At 39.3% G+C, this 20,720-nt stretch overlaps 1 protein-coding gene across 2 annotated transcripts in view; it reads right to left on the bottom strand.

The window, feature by feature from the left end:
* Positions 1–11,003, bottom strand: part of TPH1 (tryptophan hydroxylase 1) — a 31,921-nt gene extending 20,918 nt beyond the window's left edge. The window contains exons 1-2 of one of the 2 annotated variants that reach the window (XM_019456466.2): positions 10,491–11,003; positions 3,855–3,991 (exon numbers count right to left, since the gene is read on the bottom strand). In XM_019456466.2, coding sequence (XP_019312011.1) covers positions 3,855–3,971 — 117 coding nt within the window. In that variant the 5' untranslated portion in view covers positions 3,972–3,991; positions 10,491–11,003. Of the gene's footprint in view, positions 1–3,854; positions 3,992–4,114; positions 8,496–10,490 lie in introns of those variants that run through there. The other variant, XM_019456465.2, reaches the window with a different exon arrangement.
* Positions 11,004–20,720: the final 9,717 nt, after the last annotated feature.

Raw genomic sequence — 20,720 nt, 5'->3', positions numbered from 1 at the left:
ATTGCCCCTATGCATCAGCACTCCTGTATCCCTTGGGTAAATTCTTAGCAGTGCTATTGCTGGGTCATAGGGTAGATCTATTTTTAACTTTTTGAGGAACCTCCACCCTGTTTTCCAGAGCGGCTGCACCAGTTTGCATTCCCACCAACAGTGCAAGAGGGTTCCCATTTCTCCACATCCTCTCCAGCATCTGTTGTCTCCTGATTTGTTCAGTTTAGCCACTCTGACTGGCGTGAGGTGGTATCTGAGTATAACACTGTATGTTAACTACACTGGAATTAAAACTTTTTTAGAAAGAAGTAAAGGATGGTTTAATCTATTTCTTATTAATTTTTATAATAAGAATGCACTCATAAATATTTTTTTTTTTAAGTAGGCTCCACTCCCAGTGTGGAGCCCAACATGAGGCTTGAACCCACAACTCTGAGATCAAGACCTGAGCTGAGATCAGGAGTCAGATGCTCAACTGACTGAGCCACCCAGGCACCCTGATAAATATTTTCTGAGTGATGACATGAATAAATATAAAGCTAAATTATGTTTTTTGAGACAAAGAAGCAATAAGTCAATTCTTCCTGAATTACTCTATAAATTGAACACTATCAAAATCAAAATTTTGATGGAATTTGGTGAGGAAATATAACTAAATAATTTAAAATTATTATTTTCCATCTGCAAGAAAAATTTAGTCAGGAAGATCCAGGAAATTTTATATAAAGTAGAAGTAATAAGTGAGACATTCCCTGTCATGTATTTCAATTATAGAAACAGAGGCACAGAGAAGTTAAGCAGTTTGCCCAAAGACACACAGCTAATAAGTGTCAGAACTGGAATTCAAACTTTCCATGCTTTTAAACACTAAATTGTAATCCTGTTTTCCAAAAAGGAAGTCAAAATAATGGATAATATGGCCTTCTTTGAGCAGGACTTATATAATTTTAATATTGAAAACATTAAAAACTGGCATAGCCAAAAACTGGGACATGACTGCATTGGGAAGATTCAGGGGAAGGAAAGTTGAGGGTGCCACTGGAAAGGGAGCTGTGTCAAAAAAGCTAAGTCTTTATTTCCATTGCAAGAAATCAGTAGGTAATATCTACGAGTGAAAAAAAATCAAGAAATAGCAGAATGAGCCTATTGTTTATGAACATGGAAGTAGGGGTGCCTGGCCGCTCTGTCAGTAAAGCATGCGACTCTTTATCTCAGGGTTGTAAGTTTCAGCCCCATCTTGGGTATAGAGATTGCCTAAAAATAAAATCTTTCAAAAAAACAAGAAACAAAACAAGCAAAAAAACCCATAGAAGTAAGCACTAGAAAAGACAGTTAAAAGAGCTTCAAATAGTTGCCTCCTGCAGGCTGAAGATGAGTAGAATGAGTGCACCCTAGAAAGGATGCCACAGTTAGAAGAACAAAGGAAATGGATACGTGGGTAGTGCTGACTGAAAGAAAAAGTGTATCATACAGTTACAATTACGTAAATTACCAGGACACGCAGGTAAAAACTCCACATATTGTAAAGTGCACATGATAATAATTAAGTGTACAGATCAAACATATCAGAGCAGTTGTGTATCAGGAGGGAGAAACGGAGATCGAATGGAACAATGAAATAAAACAGGAGGAGGGTGGGGCACCTGGGTGGCTCAGTCGGTTGAATGTCTGACTTCCGCCCAGGTCATGATCCCACACTTTGTGGGTTCGAGTCCTGTGGCAGGCTCTGTGCTGACAGGCTCAGAGCCTGAAGCCTGCTTTGGATTCTGTGTCTGCCTCTCTCTCTAGCTCCTGAGTCTGCCTCTCTCTCTGCCCCTCCCCCCCCCCAGCTCCCAAAAATAAATAAACGTTAAAAAAAATTTTTTTTTGGATATAGGAGGAGGCTAGCACTATATGCTAACTAATTTGGATGTAAATTTTAAAAAATTAAAAAAAAAACAGGAGGAGGCTGTATAAGTCGATGATGATCGTTTACAGGTGATCTAAGATATATGATTAAGTCAACCCTCCGCCCTAAGGTTAACAAAATAAATTAAACTTCTCTTAAAAATGAAAAGACATGAAGCAGAAGACTACTATTTTCTTTATAAGCTTTATGGCGTGGGTTCACTTTTTAAACCATGCACACACATTCTTTGATTAAAAATAAAATTAAAAAGACAGTGGATAGAAGAAGAAATAAAGGTATGTTATTTAAAAACTCAAAGGTAATCAATAAAGAAGTTAAAATAATCATGTAATTATCAAATTTAGGGAGAAGGAAGAGGAAGAAGTGATAGTTATCAGTATCATTCACAAGAGAGAATAAATGAATATCATGTAAAGTTGATAACTCCGAGAGGGATCAAAACAATATTTAGATATCATAAATTCGGCGTCAAAGGAATTAAACACCAGAAATAGTTGAAAGTGGTTGCCTCTAGGGAATGGGACTAGAATATGGTTGGTGTATTGAGTAGGAAAACATGCTTTTCATTGCAAACTCTTCTAGACTACTGGTCTCTATGTAAAATGTTTAATTCTTTGAAGTATTATTTTCACATGGCTATACAATAGCATGTCATATGATATAAACTTGATTTTTAAAAGAGCTAACATCTGCTCTTTACATATGTTAACTCTGTTATTTCTCAAGATGACCCTATGAGGGAGGCAGGGTTCTCACTTTATAGATGCAAAGACTGAAGCACAGAGAGACCAATTGATTTTTCCATGGTCACCCAGCCAATAAGTGACAGAGCAAGGATTTGAACTCAGGTGGTCTGCCTCCAGAGCATAAGAGTTTAATGCCAGTGAAGTTCTATTAGCATAATTTAACCTGCTCCCTCCCCTTGGACAAGTACTTTGTTTATAATTTTAATTCTTATAAACAAGTCTTTGTGTCCCTAAGCCCATAAACCAGGTTAGGTCCCCCAGTTCAATGCTATCATAGTACTATATGGTATTTCTTTCAGGTCACTTTATACACATGTAACTATTTATTTACTATCATTATTTGTTTATTTTCTGTCTTTCTCCCTAGATTATATACACTGTGAGGGGAGGTACTGTGTCTACTCTGTTCAGGTCTACATCCTTAGATTCTAGCAGGGCACTTGGCACACAGTAAGTACTCAGTAAATATTCATGTTCTGCCTGACTGACCCCTATTTCCTTAGGATGGGTTTATCGAAGTGAAATTACTGGATCAAAATATGTGAACTTTTTTTTTTTTTTTTTTTTTGAGAGAGCGAGAGGGAGGGAGAGAATACATGCAAGTGAGGAAGGGGCAGAAGGAGACAGAGAATCCCAAGCAGGCTCCATATCCAGTGCCGAGCCCAACCCCACGGGGCTTGATCTCAAGACCGTGAGATCATGACCTGAGCCCAAATCAAGAGTCGGACAGTTAGTTACCCAGGTGCCTCAAAATACAAGAACATTTTAAGGCACTACCGATTGTTCCGCCTATTTTTTCCCTAAGCATTATACTAAGTTACCCTCATACCAAAGGTGTATTTAAGTCCCAAATGCATTAAAGCTTTGACAGTAGGGAACAGTAAAACTATAGAATCTTTGCTATTTTGCTATCTTAAAAATATCATTAAATATATTATGAATATGGCATTAAATATTAAATTTTAATATTTTATTTAATTAAAATAAAATTAAAATTTGTTTCTCTGAAATCCGTGAAGTGACTCTTTCCTCCCGGCTCCTTTATTAGTTATTTGTATCTTCTCTTCCATAAATGAGAATTGAGCAGTATTTTAGAAATTTAAGTGTGCTTAAGAAGAATTTACAATAATTTACACTTTAAATGTAATTCTGGAGACTCCTTTTAGAAGGATTTTATGCAAAAGTATAAAAATATGGAGAGCGCTTACCTGGAAGATTTTCAGTGCTTTTATTAGTCCACCAACTTCATTCTTCAAGGAAAAAATGAGAGTTGCCCTTCCTCTTTCTAGGGAATGGTCTTTATTTTCCTTATTGTCTTCAATCATGATGAGTTTGGTGTACTTCTCTAAAAACAAAGTATGAAAATAGAGAGGTGTAAAAAAGAAGTTGTGCAAGAGAGGCTGTATTTAACAATATTTGAAACCAAAGACAATACTTGATAACATTAACCAAGTTTTAGTTTCCTCACCTGTGAAACATGGATTTGTAGATATGCTTTGCAAGACTGTAATGAGACCAACATAAGATAAGACATTGCCTAACAGTGCCTGGAATATAATAGGCATACAATGCATGTTAGTAGTTTCCTTTTCTTTTTTTCTAACTCAATCCTTTCAGGGCATGATTCATGCCTACTGGCTTCTTACAGTCTTCCTACTGTGCCTGAACTGGCCATTCTTTCTCTGTTAAAGCCTACCTCCTCTCCCGCAACAATTTCAGCACTTTATTTATCTATACTGGGTCTTAAATTCAAGTTTTATTCACACACGTCTTGTCTTTTTTTTTTTTTAATTTTCTTTATTTTACATCCAAATTAGCATATAGTGCAACAATGATTTCAGGAGTAGATTCCTTAGTGCCCCTTACCCGTTTAGCCCATCCCCCTCCCCCAACCCCTCCAGTAACCCTGTTTGTTCTCCATATTTAACAGTCTCTTATGTTTCATCCCCCTCCCTGTTTTTATATTATTTTTGCTTCCCTTCTCTTGTGTTCATCTGTTTTGTCTCTTAAAGTCCTCATATGGCTGAAGTCATATGATTTTTGTCTTTCTCTAATTTCACTTAGCATAATACCCTCTAGTTCCATCCATGTAGTTGCAAATGGCAAGATTTCATTCTTCTTGATTGCCGAGTAATACTCCATTGTATATATATACCACAACTTCTTTATCCATCCATCGATGGACATTTCAGCTCTTTCCATACTTTGACTATTGTTGATAGCGCTGCTATAAACATTGGGGTGCATGTGTCCCTTCGAAACAGCACACCTGAATCCCTTGGATAAATGCCTAGTAGTGCAATTGCTGGGTCGTAGGGTAGTTCTATTTTTAGTTTTTGAGGAACCTCCATACTGTTTTCCAGAGTGGCTGCACCAGCTTGCATTCCCATCGTCTTGTCTTTTAACAGGGCAGCAAGCCCCTTAGAACAAGGACAAGGCCTTCTATTTTTTTACATAAATTCAAGAGCCTGGGCAGCTCTGGACACATGGGGGCTACAAGAATAACAGCTAGCCAAGAGAATTCTGGTTCCATATTAAGTATCTTCTTTCTTCTCCGACTTGGAATCCCCCAGGCTGTGGGCCCTGAAAGGCCATTTAGCCTATTAGCGTACAAGAGCTATGTGATTATAAATCCAACTCTGTGTATGTGTGTTGGGGGAGGTAAAGATATTGTGGGCATGAAAGTGGAGTATAATAACTTTCACCTGAAAAATAAGATCTGGATTAATAAATGGAAACAGTATATGGAGTATTTATTCTTATTAGTTTTCTTATTAATTCTTCCTAATTGCCCAGTTTTGTGTTTCACTTCTAGTGGAATTAACTTTTAACAACTTAGATGGATGTGACCAATTCCACTGCCTTTTAGCTGCTCACACTCATGGATCCAAGTCTGAAGCAGTACCACCCAGAACAGGTATAGGATGATGCTGTGGCTTGAAGTCACATAGACTGTGTCAAATCCCCCACAGCTCAAACTTCATTAACTCATGGAAGCCTTCCCTGATCTCCCCAAGTCCATTCCCCTCAGAGTTCAAGATCGCCACAACATATACCTCCTGTTTATAGCAATGGTCACAGATGCAGTTGTAGCTCGGTTTCAGTGAGTATTTGGTTATGTTCAGAAACATAGAAGGTAGTATAAAATTCCTGGCATCTAGTTGAGAGCTGTCTTCTCAGAAGATGAACTAGAGATCTACCTTGGCATCTTCTCAAGCACCTATTTACATTGCTAAATAGTGTACAGAATTATTTGGAAGGTGAAGTCAGACATATCTATTCATTGGTCTGATATTTATCAGTATATGACCTTGGGCATGTTATTTAACCTTTTTTTAAATTATTTTTTAATGTTTATTTATTTTTGAGAGAGATAGAGAGACAGAGTGAAAACAGGGAAGGGCAGAGAGGGAGGGAGACACAGAATCCGAAGCAGGCTCCAGGCTCTGAGCTGTCAGCACAGAGCCTGACACGGGGCTAGAACCCACAAGCCATGAGATGGTGAGATCATGACCTGAGCTGAAGTTAGATGGTTAACCGACTGAGCCAACCAGGTGCCTCTTAACCTTTCTAATACAGCAAAATTACCAAACAGTTCACTGGAACTCAAAAACCCAGTACTCTCTCACCCATTTTGAAACACAAAATGTGACCTGGCATCCTGATGTTTTCCCCACAGAAGAAAGAAACTAGGCTACTTAGGGCACCAAGAAAAGACTGAGATATATAATTCAACATTTAACAAATACTTATTTATTCATTGGATTTAAAATCAAAACTGCTTAAATATTTTTTTAAATTTTTTTAATGTTTATTTATTTTTGAGAGACAGAGAGACAGAGTGTGAGCAGGGGAAGGGCAGAGAGAGAGGGAGACACAGAATCTGAAGCAGGCTCCAGGCTCTGAGCTGTCAGCACAGAGCCCAATGCAGGGCTTGAACCCATGAATGGTGAGATCATAACCTGAGCTGAAGACAGTCACTCAACCGACTGAGTCACCCGGGCACCCCTAAATATTTTTAATTGTGTCAATTTATTCTCTATAACTAAAACAATCTCTATGTCAAATACTTTAAAACCAAACACTCCGGTTAAATTTAATAATAATCTGGATTGTTCTGTAGCTCAACTGTTTACTAATGGTAAATGAAATTTCAACTTAGGTGCATTCAAGTGTATGAAGTATCATAGTTAGTGTTAAGGCAGTAAAGATTAAAAAATAAGACAAATTGCCTCCAAAGAATTCACAGACTTATGTATGAGGGGTGGGGCAAGGAGAGGCAGACTTCCCAATAAGTACAAATAAGCAGAAGAGAATGGGACCCTGAGATCCAGCTATGATATCTGAGGAGCACATCACCCCCTCATTTCCCCCACACCATGACCAATATCCTAAAGATGATTGGAGATGGCTTCTGGCCCATCCATAAGTCTGATCAGAAAGGATTGATGGATGAGAAACAAGAGATCCTAAGAGAGACTTATGGCTTCAAAGAAACTGACCCTTTGGTGAACTTTAAGTATACACAGGAAATTCTGAACTGGTGGCTCTGGGCTAAAAATTCAGGGATGCATTCTCACACTGCTTTTAGAGATGTGAAAATCTTTGGAAACATTCTTATCTAACTGTCATTCTTTTTGTTCCACCCAGAGCATGGGTGATTTTGTCCTATTATATGCAGATACAAACAATAAGACAGACATAAAACCAGATAGCAAATTGCTAGTAATAAATTCATCTACAAATTTATCTAGACAAGTTCTGATTTCTATGTGCATCAGTTTCCTTATTTACAAAATTGGAGGGAGGATAATTGATATCAATCTCATGGTTATAAGGAGGAGTAAATATATATATAATGTATAAAACTGTTAGAACAGTTGTTAAACTACACCAAGTACTCAATAAATATTAGCTCTACCAATGGGAAGTGCATCCCAAATTTCCCCATCTTCCAAAAAAGATAAAATGTTAAATGTAATAAAATCGACATTCTAAACTACCTTAGCTAAGAATTTTTCTTGCTCTGGGAATTAAGCATTTTACAAGAGGGTAAAGGTTGTTTTGCAACATAAAATGTAAGTATTCTTTTGTCTTGAGTGATTTTCAGTTTCATTAGTTCTTTTATTATGAAACTCCTAAAATATACTGTTCCAAATCACAAGCGAAGAATTTAGCAATTCTTTTGCAAACAAACAGATGAAGACTCCAGTCAGCCTCTATTTACTAAGTCCCCATTTTCCTTGATATTGTCACCATGACATGCTGAAGGAAGAGGATTCTGCAAATATAAGCTACTTCCTAGACCACCACCATGTTCATAATGAAAGCAAATTTAACAACTGGGAGCAAGGATCAGAGAACAGCAAAGAAAGGTGATTTTTGCCAGTCAGTGGGAAAACTGACAGAATTTCAGATAGCCTGACAGTTCACCCTTCAATGATCTCTTAGAGATTAGAATACAATTCTTCATATAAAACTATATAAAGATTTCCTTTCACATTTCAAAACCAATCCTTAAGTTCCTCTGGGAACCACTGTAAAAAGGCACTAACACTCATGGTTGATCTCACTCCATCTTTTTGGGATTCATAATTCTCTCTTCTTTCCCTGGTTCTGGAATGGATCTAGTTTTGCTACCAATATCTCTTTAGTGGGTTGGGGCAGAGAAGGGTGAAAGATACATTAGTTGAATATTTATTATGTACAAGGGATTTTATGTTGAGATTTTGAAACATTCCTATCCCTCTTGTTTAAGTCAATATAAGAATGAAGTTTCTCAAAAGGAACTTTTGCTAAGAAACTAGAAGAAAACAATTCTCACTCACTCCCCTATTGCCACCCTCCACCCACCACCAGATGCCCCCAAATAAGCTTACAGAGCACAGGGGTTTGATCTTCACTGAAAGTTGGCCATAATTTTGCCTGGTTGAGCTTATGAAGCATAAGTTCTTTTTTCCTTTATTCAATTACCCCCAAAGCCTTTTCAGAACGTCAAAATTTTCTCTTGTCACTTTTTTTCCCTCCTCCCCCCACCCCCCCAACATACCTATCCCTTCCTACTCCTTCAGAAGGAAAAACCACATCACAGACTGGTAAGATAAAAGCTATCGAGTGTCCAAGAGGTCACACTTGTTTAAACCTGTATCTCATCAAGACAAGTATAGATTTTATTTTTAAAGTAACACTCTAATGAGCCAATGCCAACTGGTATTTTCCCTTTTCCTGTAAAAGGCAGGGAGTCATTCTCCTGCTGCATTTCCTGGCTTGACTGAAGATGCACTGGTGTGGAGGATATACCATTGGAAATATGGAGGACATCCCAAGAAGGAGGTCAGAAGATCAACAGTCTCTTTAAAGAGTAGAGATCAAAGTGTTTACATTGACTAACTCTTTTCTCAGTAATCAGTAACAAGTATACTTGTTTAATCAGTAACAAGTATAATTTAAATTTATCTGATCTAATAATCATAAAGAACTATCACATTAAAATATTTGGAAGCACAGATGCTGTTTGAAGACAGAATTAAATGGTGTGGGAAGGACTGGTATGGAGGGAGAGAATCTTCCAGAGAATCTTGATTTTCTTTTCTGACTGGGGGAAGGGAATAAAAATGAAAGTAGAAATGAAATACAAAAGAAAACAGTGTCCATGAAAAGCATTTTTCTAGGGAATACAGGCACTGGCAAAGAAAATGGAAATAGAAGCCACATCCTTATCTGAAGATAAGCTAATATGATAACAACATATATACAAGTGAACTTCAGCGCTGAAATTCATAAACCACAGATTATGGCTTCACGGAAACACTTGTAGTTACTTTAAGCTGTGCTCGCATCTCCTTTTAAAGCAGATAAATGAATTCCATTCTTCTTTAACAATTAATTGACAGGCACAAACTTTTACTGGACCAGAAAGTTTAACTCTAGTTTCCCACCCCACCCCTCAAGCCAACTCGACTAGAACATCTGTTGGGAATTAATTTTAAACCACTGAAACCAAACGGTCAGAGGCAAGGTTAAGCGTACCTGTTGAATCTGAACCACTAGCACTGTTTGTCAGTTGTAACTTTGTACCAAAGCTCTTAATACTGTGTTAGGGTGCCAGTGATAAAGATGGATGTGAGACTGAGGGGCTTTGCAGCTGAAATACTCTTTCCTTTGGAAATGTCTAAGGGATGGTTCCCTTTTTTGTTTTTAATGTTTATTTATTATTGAGAGAGAGCACAAGGAGGGAGGGGCAGAGAGAGAGAGAGAGAGAGAGAGAGAGAGAATCCCAAGCAGGCCCCGTGCTTGTCCACACAGAGCCCAAATTGGGGCCCAAACCCACCAACAATGAGATCATGCCCTGAGCTGAAATCAAGAGCCAGACGCTTAACCCACTAAGTCGCCCAGGCGCCCCTAAGGGATGGTTCCTTTAATGAAAGAAGGAAGAAAGAGATGTTGCTATCTGAGAAGGAAAGAAAGAAGAATGCATTTGTTTTTGCTAACATAAAGGAGTCATACATACAGACTTCAGTTTAACTGTGAACTTGCTGAGAAATGTATAATGCAAGAAATACCCACCTCACAGGATTTGTTGTGAAGATGAAATAAGATGATGTGTAAAGAGCCTGTTCTTGGCACACAGCAGGCCCTCAAAAATTGTGTCTTTTCTCCCCCAAGAGGGTAGAAGGAAAGGAGAAAAGCCATCACAGGGGTACAACTCCGACTCCCCAGAACCAGATTCCCACGAGTAGTTACCACCTGGGGGAGTGACCCTGCCTCCGCCCCGTGCCGGCCCAGCGTCCCCAGATCCGCGACGGTGGTACCAGATCCCCCCCCGTAGGAGCCACCCCACTCACCTGTGGTGCTGCTGCCGGCGATAAGCTGGTGCTGCCGGCGGACCAGGGCCGCCCGCCTCTTATAGTAAACGGGATTCGGAGCGGGCCAATGAACGCCCGAGGCAGCCGGACAGTGGCCAATGAGAAGGCCGTTCGCCTGCCGGGCTGGAGAGAGTTGGCCGAGCGCTGACCCCTGCTCGGTGGGGACCGTCCCTGCCAGCCTGTGCAGAGATTCGCGCGCCTTAGCCTTTAGGTACCACGGACTGGTGTTTTAATTAAGCTAATGCCAGGCCATCCTTAACTACATAAGTCTAACATTAAACAATCCGGAGTTGGAAATTCCCTCCAAACCAAGATGACATCTATTTGCAATATAATGACCTCCTTCCTATAGGCTTGCCTGCTTCTCCAGATTGGCACCAAAGCAGGGATTCCCCCACCTCCCACATGCCTCTGTGCTTCTAGGTTATTTCGTCACCATTCTTTTGGTTCTTTCCCTTATTCCTTGAGGCAGAGCAATTGTTGAACTTTTTAGAAGGGAAATGCTCATTACTCTTCCAATTAAAATTTAAAGCTGCAGGCTGATGAGCATGCTATATCAGTAGAAAAAAATATGTGAACAACATGGCACAGAAACCAAAAATTTGGACGGTTTACTGGTTGAGTGCTCAGTCTAGGGACTGAGGACTATAGTTGTAGGACATTTTTCTTCAATTTTTTTAAAGTCAAGTTTATTTTTTTAAGTTTATTTATTTAGAGAGAGAGAGAGAGAGCGCGCGTGCAGGGGAGGGACAGAGAGACAGGGAGAGGCCAGAGAGTCCCAAGTAGGCTCTGCTAAGAGCACGGAGCCGGAAGGACTCTGTCCTGCAAACTGAGATCATGTCAAGTCAAGTTTATTGCTGTATAATTTACACACAGTAAAATTCACCCTTTTGAGATGTACAGTTCTGTGAGTTTTGACAAACATATACAGTTGTGCGACTACCAAACAATCAAAATATACAATATTTCCATCACCTCAAAAAAGTTCCCTTGTCTTAATCCTTCATCTATCTTCAAAGCAAGCAATGTGGCATCTTTAAATCTCTGACTGGCCTGCCTATCACTTGTAAGGACCTTTCTGATTACTTTGTGGCTACTCAGATAATCCAGGATAATCTTTCCATCTCAAAATCCTTAATTTAATCACATCTGCAAAGTCCCTTTTGCCATGTAAAATAACATATTCACAGGTTCCAAAGATTAGGATGTGGACATATCTGTACCAAAATTAGAAGATGGGAGAGGGTCTTTCTCCTTATGTTTGTACTATTCTATTTCTGTGGAAATCTATAGCAAGGAGTTTTCTGATCCTGAGATGTGCCTTTTGAGATATTAAAAGTACTGGTGCCATGGATGGTAATGAAGAAACACCTCATCGCACTTCCTGGATCTTCAGCAGAACCTATCTGAGACAGGACACATCCCAACTTCCACTTCTCATTTGCTAAGCTGACTTGGTGGTATGTTTGGATTGGCCCCCCCTTGATCTTTGCCAGCTCCTTCTCCTCTTCCCTCCAGATACCCATGGTTCTTCTGAGCAAAGATCTAAGGCCCTCTTCTCCTCACAGTCTATACACTTTTCCTTGCCAATGTCATCTTCTCTCGTGTCTTTAAGTGCCCTTGGTAAGCCAACAATTCCAAAATATATATTCAAAGCCCAAATCTTCCTTCTGAACTCCAGATCTTCTATGTCCAATAGCTTATTTTATATCTCCACTTCTGTAACACACTGGCATCTTAACATATCCAAAAGAGACCCTGGGAAAGTAACAAGTGTTGGTGAGGATGTGGAGAGATCTGAACCATTGCACACTGCTGGTGGGAGTATAAAATGACTCAGCCATTGCAGAAAACAGTTGGTGGTTCCTCAAAAAGTTAAACAAAGAATTAACATATGACCTGGTAATTCTACACCAAGGTATACACCCAAAAGAACTGAAAACAGATTCTTAGACAAATCCTTATACACAAATGTTCACAGCAGCATTCATCACAATAGCCGAAAGGTAGAAACAAATGTCCATCCAAACGCCCATCAGTGGATAAATGGATTAACAAACTGTGGTATATACATACAATGAAATACTTATTCAGTGACTTAAAAAAAACAAAAAACAGCGAAGTACTCATACATGCTACAACCTGGATGAACCTGGAAAATGTTACACTACCTGAAAGAAGCTAGACACAAAATGCCACATATTGTATGATTCGATTTATAGGAAATATCCAGAATAGGTAAATCCAGAGAAACAGATAGTGTGGTGGCTGCCAAAGGTGGGGAGGAGGAGCTAAGGAGTAAGTATTTAATGGGTATAGGGTTTTATTTTGGAATGATCTAAATATTTTGGAAGTAGACAGAGGTAGTGATTATACAACATTGTCAATTTATTAAATGCCACTGAATTGTTCAGTTTTTTTTTAATTAAACAATTTTTTAAAATTTAATGTTTATTTATTTTGAGAGAGAGAGAGAGAGAGACAGAGACAGAGTACGAGCAGGGAGAGGGGCAGAGAGAGAGGAGACACAGAATCTGAAGCAGGCTCCAGGCTCCGAGCTGTCAGCACAGAGCCCTACACGGGGCTCGAATTCATGAGCCGTAAGATCATGACCTGACCTGAAGTCAGACGCTCAACCAACTGAGCCACCCAGGTGCCCTGAATTGTTCAGTTTAAAACGGTTAATTTTACGTTATGTGAACTTCACCTCAATAGAAAAGGTAAATGATTTCCCTGCCCCCCCCCCAAGTCTCTGTCCTTCCTGCATATGCTTCTTTCTCATCTCCTTCCTCCCACAAATGAAGAAATTTGGTCTCTTCTAATACAGACTTGAACTCATGCATTCCTCCCCATCTCCTCTGCCAGTCCAATCCACCATCTTGTCTCTGAAATACTGCAATTGTCTCCTCACTGGCTTTCCTTTCTCTTCCTCTATTCTCATTTTTATTTATTTATTTTTTTAAGGTTTATTTTTGAGAGAGAAAGAGCGTGAACACAGGAGGGGCAGAGAGAGAGGGAGACACAGGATCTTTAGCAGGCTCCAGGCTCTGAGCTGTCAGCACAGAGACTAACGTGGGGCTCAAACCCATGAACTGTGAGATCATGACCTGAGCTGAAGCCAGATGCTCAGCTGACTGAGCCACCCAAGTGCCCTGCTCCATTCTCATTTTTTAAATATGCCAAAAACTATTGTCGAGTCTACACAATAATTTTTGCCACACTTTACAAATGCAAACACAATCATGTCACTACACTGATCATAACCATGTAAGGCTCCCCATTATTCATATGATGAAGTTTAAAGTCTTTCATCATCTGCAAAGGCCTCCAATCTGGCCCGTATGCACCTCTCTGGCTTGTTGCCCTTTCACTCTCCCTTTCTTCACCACATTCCTTCTACTATTGCGTTCTAGTCCTCTGCAAAGCTCCTTCCCATTTCGGGACCTTCCCACATCCTTACCCTGAAGATCTCCACCCTCACACTCCCACCCTGACTCTTCACCTGATTATATTTTCTCATCCCTTATTTAGGTTTTCACATAAGGATCAATTCCTTCCCTGAAGTAAACTATCCTCCAGTCTAAACTAGGCTCCCATCTGCCCCTTTCTTCATACCCTGCCCTTTTACTTCAGAGCACTTGTAACAACAGCTATCAGTTATTTGTGTGATTCTATTTACTTATATCTCCCACAAGGAAAAAAATTTCTGTTTTTTGCTTTTGTTTTTTTGTTAAGTCTCCAATGGCTATCCCAGTGCCTGGCACATAGGAGTTTCTCAATATATTTGTTCAATTAATGACAACTGAATGATAGAACCTATTTGCAAATATGCACCCGTATATGCATTCAATCTAGCATTTCTGTAGAACTCATTCCCAGATGTGCAATACTGCCAAATTGCCTTCCAAAAAGATTATATCAGCTTACATTCCTACTCCCAAGAATATAAAACAACATCCTCATCCCAACCAACAGTGGATGCAATTAATCTCAATTTTGATAATCTGAGTAGCAAAGATAAGTATCTAGGTTTTAATTAGCTCTTTCCTAATTATTAGCAGAGCTGAGCATCTTTTCAGACATTTGTTCACATGTGAATTTCCTGTCACTGCTCATTCTTTAATCAGGCTATTTTTTTCTTGATAGGGAGGAGCTGTCTAAATATTATGGATAGTAACTATTATATATGCATCATTATCCCCTAAGCCTTTCATTCGTCTTTAACTTCATTACAAATGTCTTATACTTTGCAACTGTTTTTGTTTTTATAAAGTCAAATCAATCTTTTATGCTGGAGTTTAAAGGGGCCCCCAAGTCACCCCCTTCTCCCTCCTTTCAGTTCTAAGGTGGACAAGGGGAGATTCGTTGTGGGTGTGGTGTAAGGAATTAAGAGTGGAAGCAGGGAGACTGGCTGAAAGGCTACTGAAGGGGTCCAGCTGAGAGATATGATGGTGGATATGGGTAAAGTAGAGACAAAGAGAATGAAATACCCACCAACTTCAGAGGTGGAGTCCATAGGATCAGCTGATGACAGGGGTGGTGGACCTGGTAAGGGAACCTGAGTTTCAAGGATGATTTATAAGCTCTTTGCTTGGCATTTGGAGCAGGTTTGGTAAGGGGTGGAAAATGAAGTCCTGTTTTGAACTTGTTAGGTCTGATATGCCTCCTTTTTTCCAAATGAAAATGTCAGGTAGGCATCAAGCAGTGGGAGTCCAAAATTCAGAAAGAGATCACAGGCAGAGATATAAATTTATAAGTCACTGGTATAATGATCATATATAAAGATAGTATATAAAATCACAGGGCTGGATGAAACTTCTAGGGAGAAAATGTGTCAAGAGACAAGAAAGAGGCCCAGGACTGGGCCACGGGGCATGCCAATGTTCAGAGGCCAGAAAGAGGAGGAAAAGGAGGCTGAAGGAATGGACACCAGGGAGGGAGAAAACTCAGGGGAAGGTGGTGTCCAGAAGCCAAGAGGAGAAAGTGTTTTAAGAAGAGGGAAAGAATCGTCAATTGCATTTAACGCTACTTCAACTCAAGGACAGAAATGTAACCACTGGATTCAGCAACAGGGAAGTCTGGGATTACCAACAAGAGCAATTGTGGGACAATTGGGAATTGGTGGTGTGGGACAGAGGGAATCCAGATTACATGAGCAGAGGTGATATTAGGTCACAGAGTCAACTCTTTCAGAGGAGTTTTGTTGTAGACGAGCAGAAAAATGTGGTAGCGGCTAGAGGGGGATATGGGGTAAAGGGAGGGATTTTTGTTGTTGTTGTTAAGGTAGGAAATACTAAAGAACGAATGATCCAGTAGGGCAGAAGAAATGGGTGATTTGGAAAGTCAGAGAATAACTGTAGGAGCAAAGTCCATCCTAGTGATCTCATTAGTTCTAATAGGTCAGTCAGCTGAGTTTCTTGACTTCATAGGTACACAGTCATATCCTCTGAAAAGGCACATGAAAAAAGAAAATAACAGCACTTTTCAAATAAGTGATCATCATAAAAGTCAGCAGGGTGGTTTGTTTTGGGGGAAGGCAGGCGTTACGACTGAGAGCAGACATATAGATGGGCTTCTGGTTGACTGACAAAATTCTCTATTTCTTGAGCTAGGTGATGGATACCGCAGTATTTGCTTTTTCAATAAGATGCACATTGGTTTCACGCAGTTTTCTGTTTCTGTGTTTTATTTGACAAGAAAAAGATTAATGAAAAACAAAATAAACTGTAAAAATAATAGCATTGTTTAATCCTTTCTAATATTTATACCTTATACCTATTTGTTTTTCATCCAATGTATTAGGTAGGGCTGTCAGAACAATGTTTAATATAATAATATCCTGTTTTGTTCCAGGTTTTTTTTTTTTTAATGTTTATTTTTGAGAGAGATGGAGCATGAGCAGGGGAGGGCAGAGAGAGAGAGGGAGACACAGAATCCAAAGCAGGCTGCTGGCTCCGAGCTGTCTGCACAGAGCCCAACACGGCTCGGACCCACAAACCGTGAGATCATGACCTGAGCCAAAGTCGGACGCTCAACCAACTGAGCCACCCAGGCACCCCTTGTTCCAGGTCTTAATGGGAATGTTTCTAATGTTTTAATTAAGAATATTTGCTATAGGTATCATATTAATGAAGTTTTCTTATTTCAGACTATAAAGGGGTTTTTCTCAGAAATAGATGTTAAATTTTATCAAATGAATTGTTGGCACTTACTGAAATGATCACACAGCTCTTCTTTTTTTAATGTATTAATATAGTGAATTACATTAAAAAATTTCCGGGGGCGCCTGGGTGGCTCAGTCGGCTAAGCATCTGACCTCGGCTCAGGTCATGATCTCATGGTTTGTGAGTTCGAGCCCTGCATTTGTGAGCTCGGTGCCGACAGCTCAGGGCTTGGAACCTGCTTTGGATTCTGTGTCTCCCTCTCTCTCCCCCCCTCCCCCACTTGTGCTCTGTCTCTGTCTCTCAAGAATAAATAAAAGTAAAAAATAAAAAAAATAAAAAAGATTTCCTAACGTAAACCATCTGTACACCTGTGAGATAAACTCACTTTGGTCATGATGTCTATTTTTATATATCTTTTTTTTATGTCTATTTAAAATGTCTATTTTTATATATCTTTTAATATGGTGCTAAATTTTATATGCTGGCATTTTGTCTAGAATTTTTGCATCCATTATTAATAGAAAAACTGGCCTATAGTTCTTTTGTGTGTGTGACTGTTCTTACTGAGTTTTGTAAACAGCATTTTGTTGTCTCTGTAGAATTCAGAAATTTCCCACCATTTTCTGTTGCCTTGAGATAGAAACAAGGGTAGTTCTTTTACTATCTTTCCAATGTGAATATTATTAACCTTTCAAGGTTTTCTGTCTCTTTTTGAGTATTTTAGTATTGACTATTTTCCTAGAAAGTTGTCCACTATTTAAAGGTTTCCATGTGGTTGTGTTCTTTTGGTTTCTCCCTTAAAAAATGCTTTTATTTATTACACTGGAGTCAGAGAATGTGCCTATCTTATTTCTACTTAGGGAAATTTATGAGGATGTTCTTTGCGCCTCATCACATTATCAAATGTTATGGATATTCCATTAAATTTGAAAAGAATGTGAATTCTTCATTTGGGGGTATGTAATAATCAGGATAACTGCAATAACAAGTTATCCTTTTTTTGTGCTGACACAATAAAGGTTGATTTCTCTCTCACTCTAAATCCAACATGCACTGGAAGACCCTGCAGGGCAGCTTCTCTCCATGTGCTTCTCTGGGTGGGTGCTTACTCAGGGATTCTGGTAACTTCCACCTTGTGCCTCTACTGCCTCAATCTGTGGCTGTCACCAGAGAGAAAAGAGCTGTGAGGTGGCATGCCAGCTCTTAAATGCTATGGCTTTTCTTTCATTGACTACAACTAATCACAATGCCCCTCCTTAGTGCAAGATAGCTACCATCTCCCTAGAAATCCAGGAAGATGGGAACGAAATATAAAGAGCCAAAATATTTTTTTTTCCACTGTAGGATACAAAGATCTATACATGTGTGCATTTAGAGCATAGGAATTAAGAGCACGCGCTGTTGAGGCCAAATGCAGTTCTGCCATTTACTTAGCTCGGTGGCCTCAGGCAAGTTACTTAACTCTTCCATCCCTTGGCTTTTCTATCTGTAAAATGAAGATTAGGTAGCAAGCCTTTCTCAAAGGATTGTAATCCTCATACAAGCCTTTGAGACAGGCATGCTATCATATTAGTTGTATCCTTATAAGTTAGACCAAAAGTCCCTTTAAATTTTTTGCCTTGAATTCTGTTTTTTGATTCCTGCCTTCTATTTTATCACTTACCTAGTTTCTCTTTATCCATCCCTTTATTGTGTGTTGTCACATTTGTCTCCTTTAAACAACATAAAACTTGGGGCACCTGGGCAGCTCAGTCCGTTAAGCGTCCGACTTTGGCCCAGGTCATGGTCTCATGGTGCATGAGTTCAAGCCCCACATCAGGCTCTGTGCTGACAGCTCAGAGCCTGGAGCCTGCTTCGGATTCTGTGTCTCCCTCTCTCTCTGCCCCTCCCTAGCTCATGCTCCCTTCTCTCTGTGTGTCAAAAATAAATAAACTTAAAAAAAAAAATTTAAACAACATAAAACTTGATTTTGTCTCAACAGAAAAATCTTTACCTTTTAATAACGAGAGTTTAACACATTTATATCATGGGTATCTTTAGTTTTAAAATGCACTATTTCTTTTCCAAGCAGATTTTTGCTGGATTGACCAAATTTTCTTTGCTTCCCCTCCCTTTTGTAATCCAGTGGTTTAGAAATTCCACATCTTTTTCCTATTTTAATAGTGATTATCCCTGAATGCTTAATAAACACACTTCAATGTACATAATCCTGTCAGCACCAAGATTAATCAGTATCTACAACTCTCTCCTTAACAAGATGAGGAATTTAGAAGGCTCTTGCTCCTCTTTTCCCCTGCCCACTCTATCCCAAACTTCCAAATGTCTCATGCATTCATTCAACAAATCTTTACTGAGCCTCAACTCTGTGTTGAAATCATCTGGAATTTCATTTGCAAATTGTTAGTACATTAACATCTAATAATTGCATCGAATGCCACATTATCAGTGATTATTTAATCCTAACTACAATTTTCCTGGCTTATTGGTTCATTGCTTATAGAGGATAGTGCTGTTCCTTATATTTTACATCTATTTCCTCTTCCTCTTTTAACAGAAGCTGTTTCTTCTGGAGACTCCTCCTGACTCCCACTCACAGTCCACTTGGTTTTGGTGAACCTGATTCTATCCTGCCCACCTAGCCCCAGGGTAGTCTCATGGCTCTACACTGGCCTATCAGAGGATTGCCAGCCTTTAGCCAGATTAATGGGGTGGGGGTGGGGGTGGGGTCCGTGATGGTCATATGACCCAGTTTGGACCAATGAGAATCAGGCCCAAGAACTTGTTTATAATTTAGAAGAAGACAGATTCTTTTATCTTTACACTTGAATGATAAAAGCCTGTAGCTAATGGAGGTCATCCAGTGAAGACTTATTGAGTGATAACAACAAGGAGAAGAGCACACTGAAAAATAAAGCAGGACTTAAGACATTGAGTATCTGGAACCAGCCACACCTGAAGGTTGATCCCCCCGCCTTTTTTTTTTAATCAAACAAAAGGGTTCTGACCCATAAGTTACTGTTTCTTCTATGCCATGAACTTTTTATTTTCTTGAGGTAAATCCTTGAAAAAACAATTTTCCGGAAGACTGCATGGGTATCATACCTTCAGAATACTCCTGTGACCAAAAGTGTTCCAAATCTGGAAACTTGCTGTCTTTGTCCTTTCATGTGTCTCTTCCGGGAAAATAACAAGTAAAACTAATACAGCATTTTGTGTGATCACAGTTCGGTGTTAGTGCATGATAGGTGTAGGAAATGAAGCATTTTTAGGTAAGAAAGTGGGTTTTACAGTGAAATTTCAATTCAAATTCCAACTACTCTATTTACTGTGTGATCAAATTTCTTAACCATTCTGAACCTTTCTTCATCCAGAAAATAGAAATATTATTATCTCCCTCATGAGGCTGTTGTATTAATAAGATTATGCCTGTAGCTGGAGTGGTAAATAAGAGATGTGCTGGACTCAAAATCATTGGTCGACTGGACAAATTTCTCTCTGCAAACAGTAGGCTGTAAACCAAAGAAAGGCTGTAGTCAGTCTGAGATTTGGGCAAATTAGCAAATGAAGGATAAACTGTGGTGGAGAGGAAAGTAACAGAGACTCAGAACGGTTCTTTGTTACTGTTTCCAAAGTTACACAGCTTGTAAATGGCATAAGAAGAACCTGAAACTAGCTGTTCTCTTGCTCAGCTGTAGGTTTCAACTCCCATGAATGAATATGTGTTTAGTTCAGACTGTGCCATTTAATTAAAGGGGCATCTCTGAAACAAACTGCAACCATCCTCCAGAAGCTACAATAGCAGCAGGAATGCTTCCTGAGCTTATTCCTCTATGGATTACAATTATTTGTTTCCTTGTTTCTTTTACATTAAACTCCTTGAAAGCAAGGACCGTGCTTTTCATCCCTAAAGCCCAGGATCCAGCACAGCGCCTGTTACAGAGGTGCTCAATAAATAATTATTCAATATATATTTGTTGAGAAAGAATGAATACAAAAATGAGCAAGTGGATGTGAGAGAAATGGGAAACATGATGATAAAACAAAA

The sequence above is a fragment of the Panthera pardus genome, unplaced genomic scaffold (assembly GCF_024362965.1).
Source record: "Panthera pardus isolate Hobbes unplaced genomic scaffold, ASM2436296v1 HiC_scaffold_12, whole genome shotgun sequence".
NCBI classification, from domain to species: domain Eukaryota; kingdom Metazoa; phylum Chordata; class Mammalia; order Carnivora; family Felidae; genus Panthera; species Panthera pardus.
This window is presented reverse-complemented; position numbering and strand designations above follow the sequence as displayed.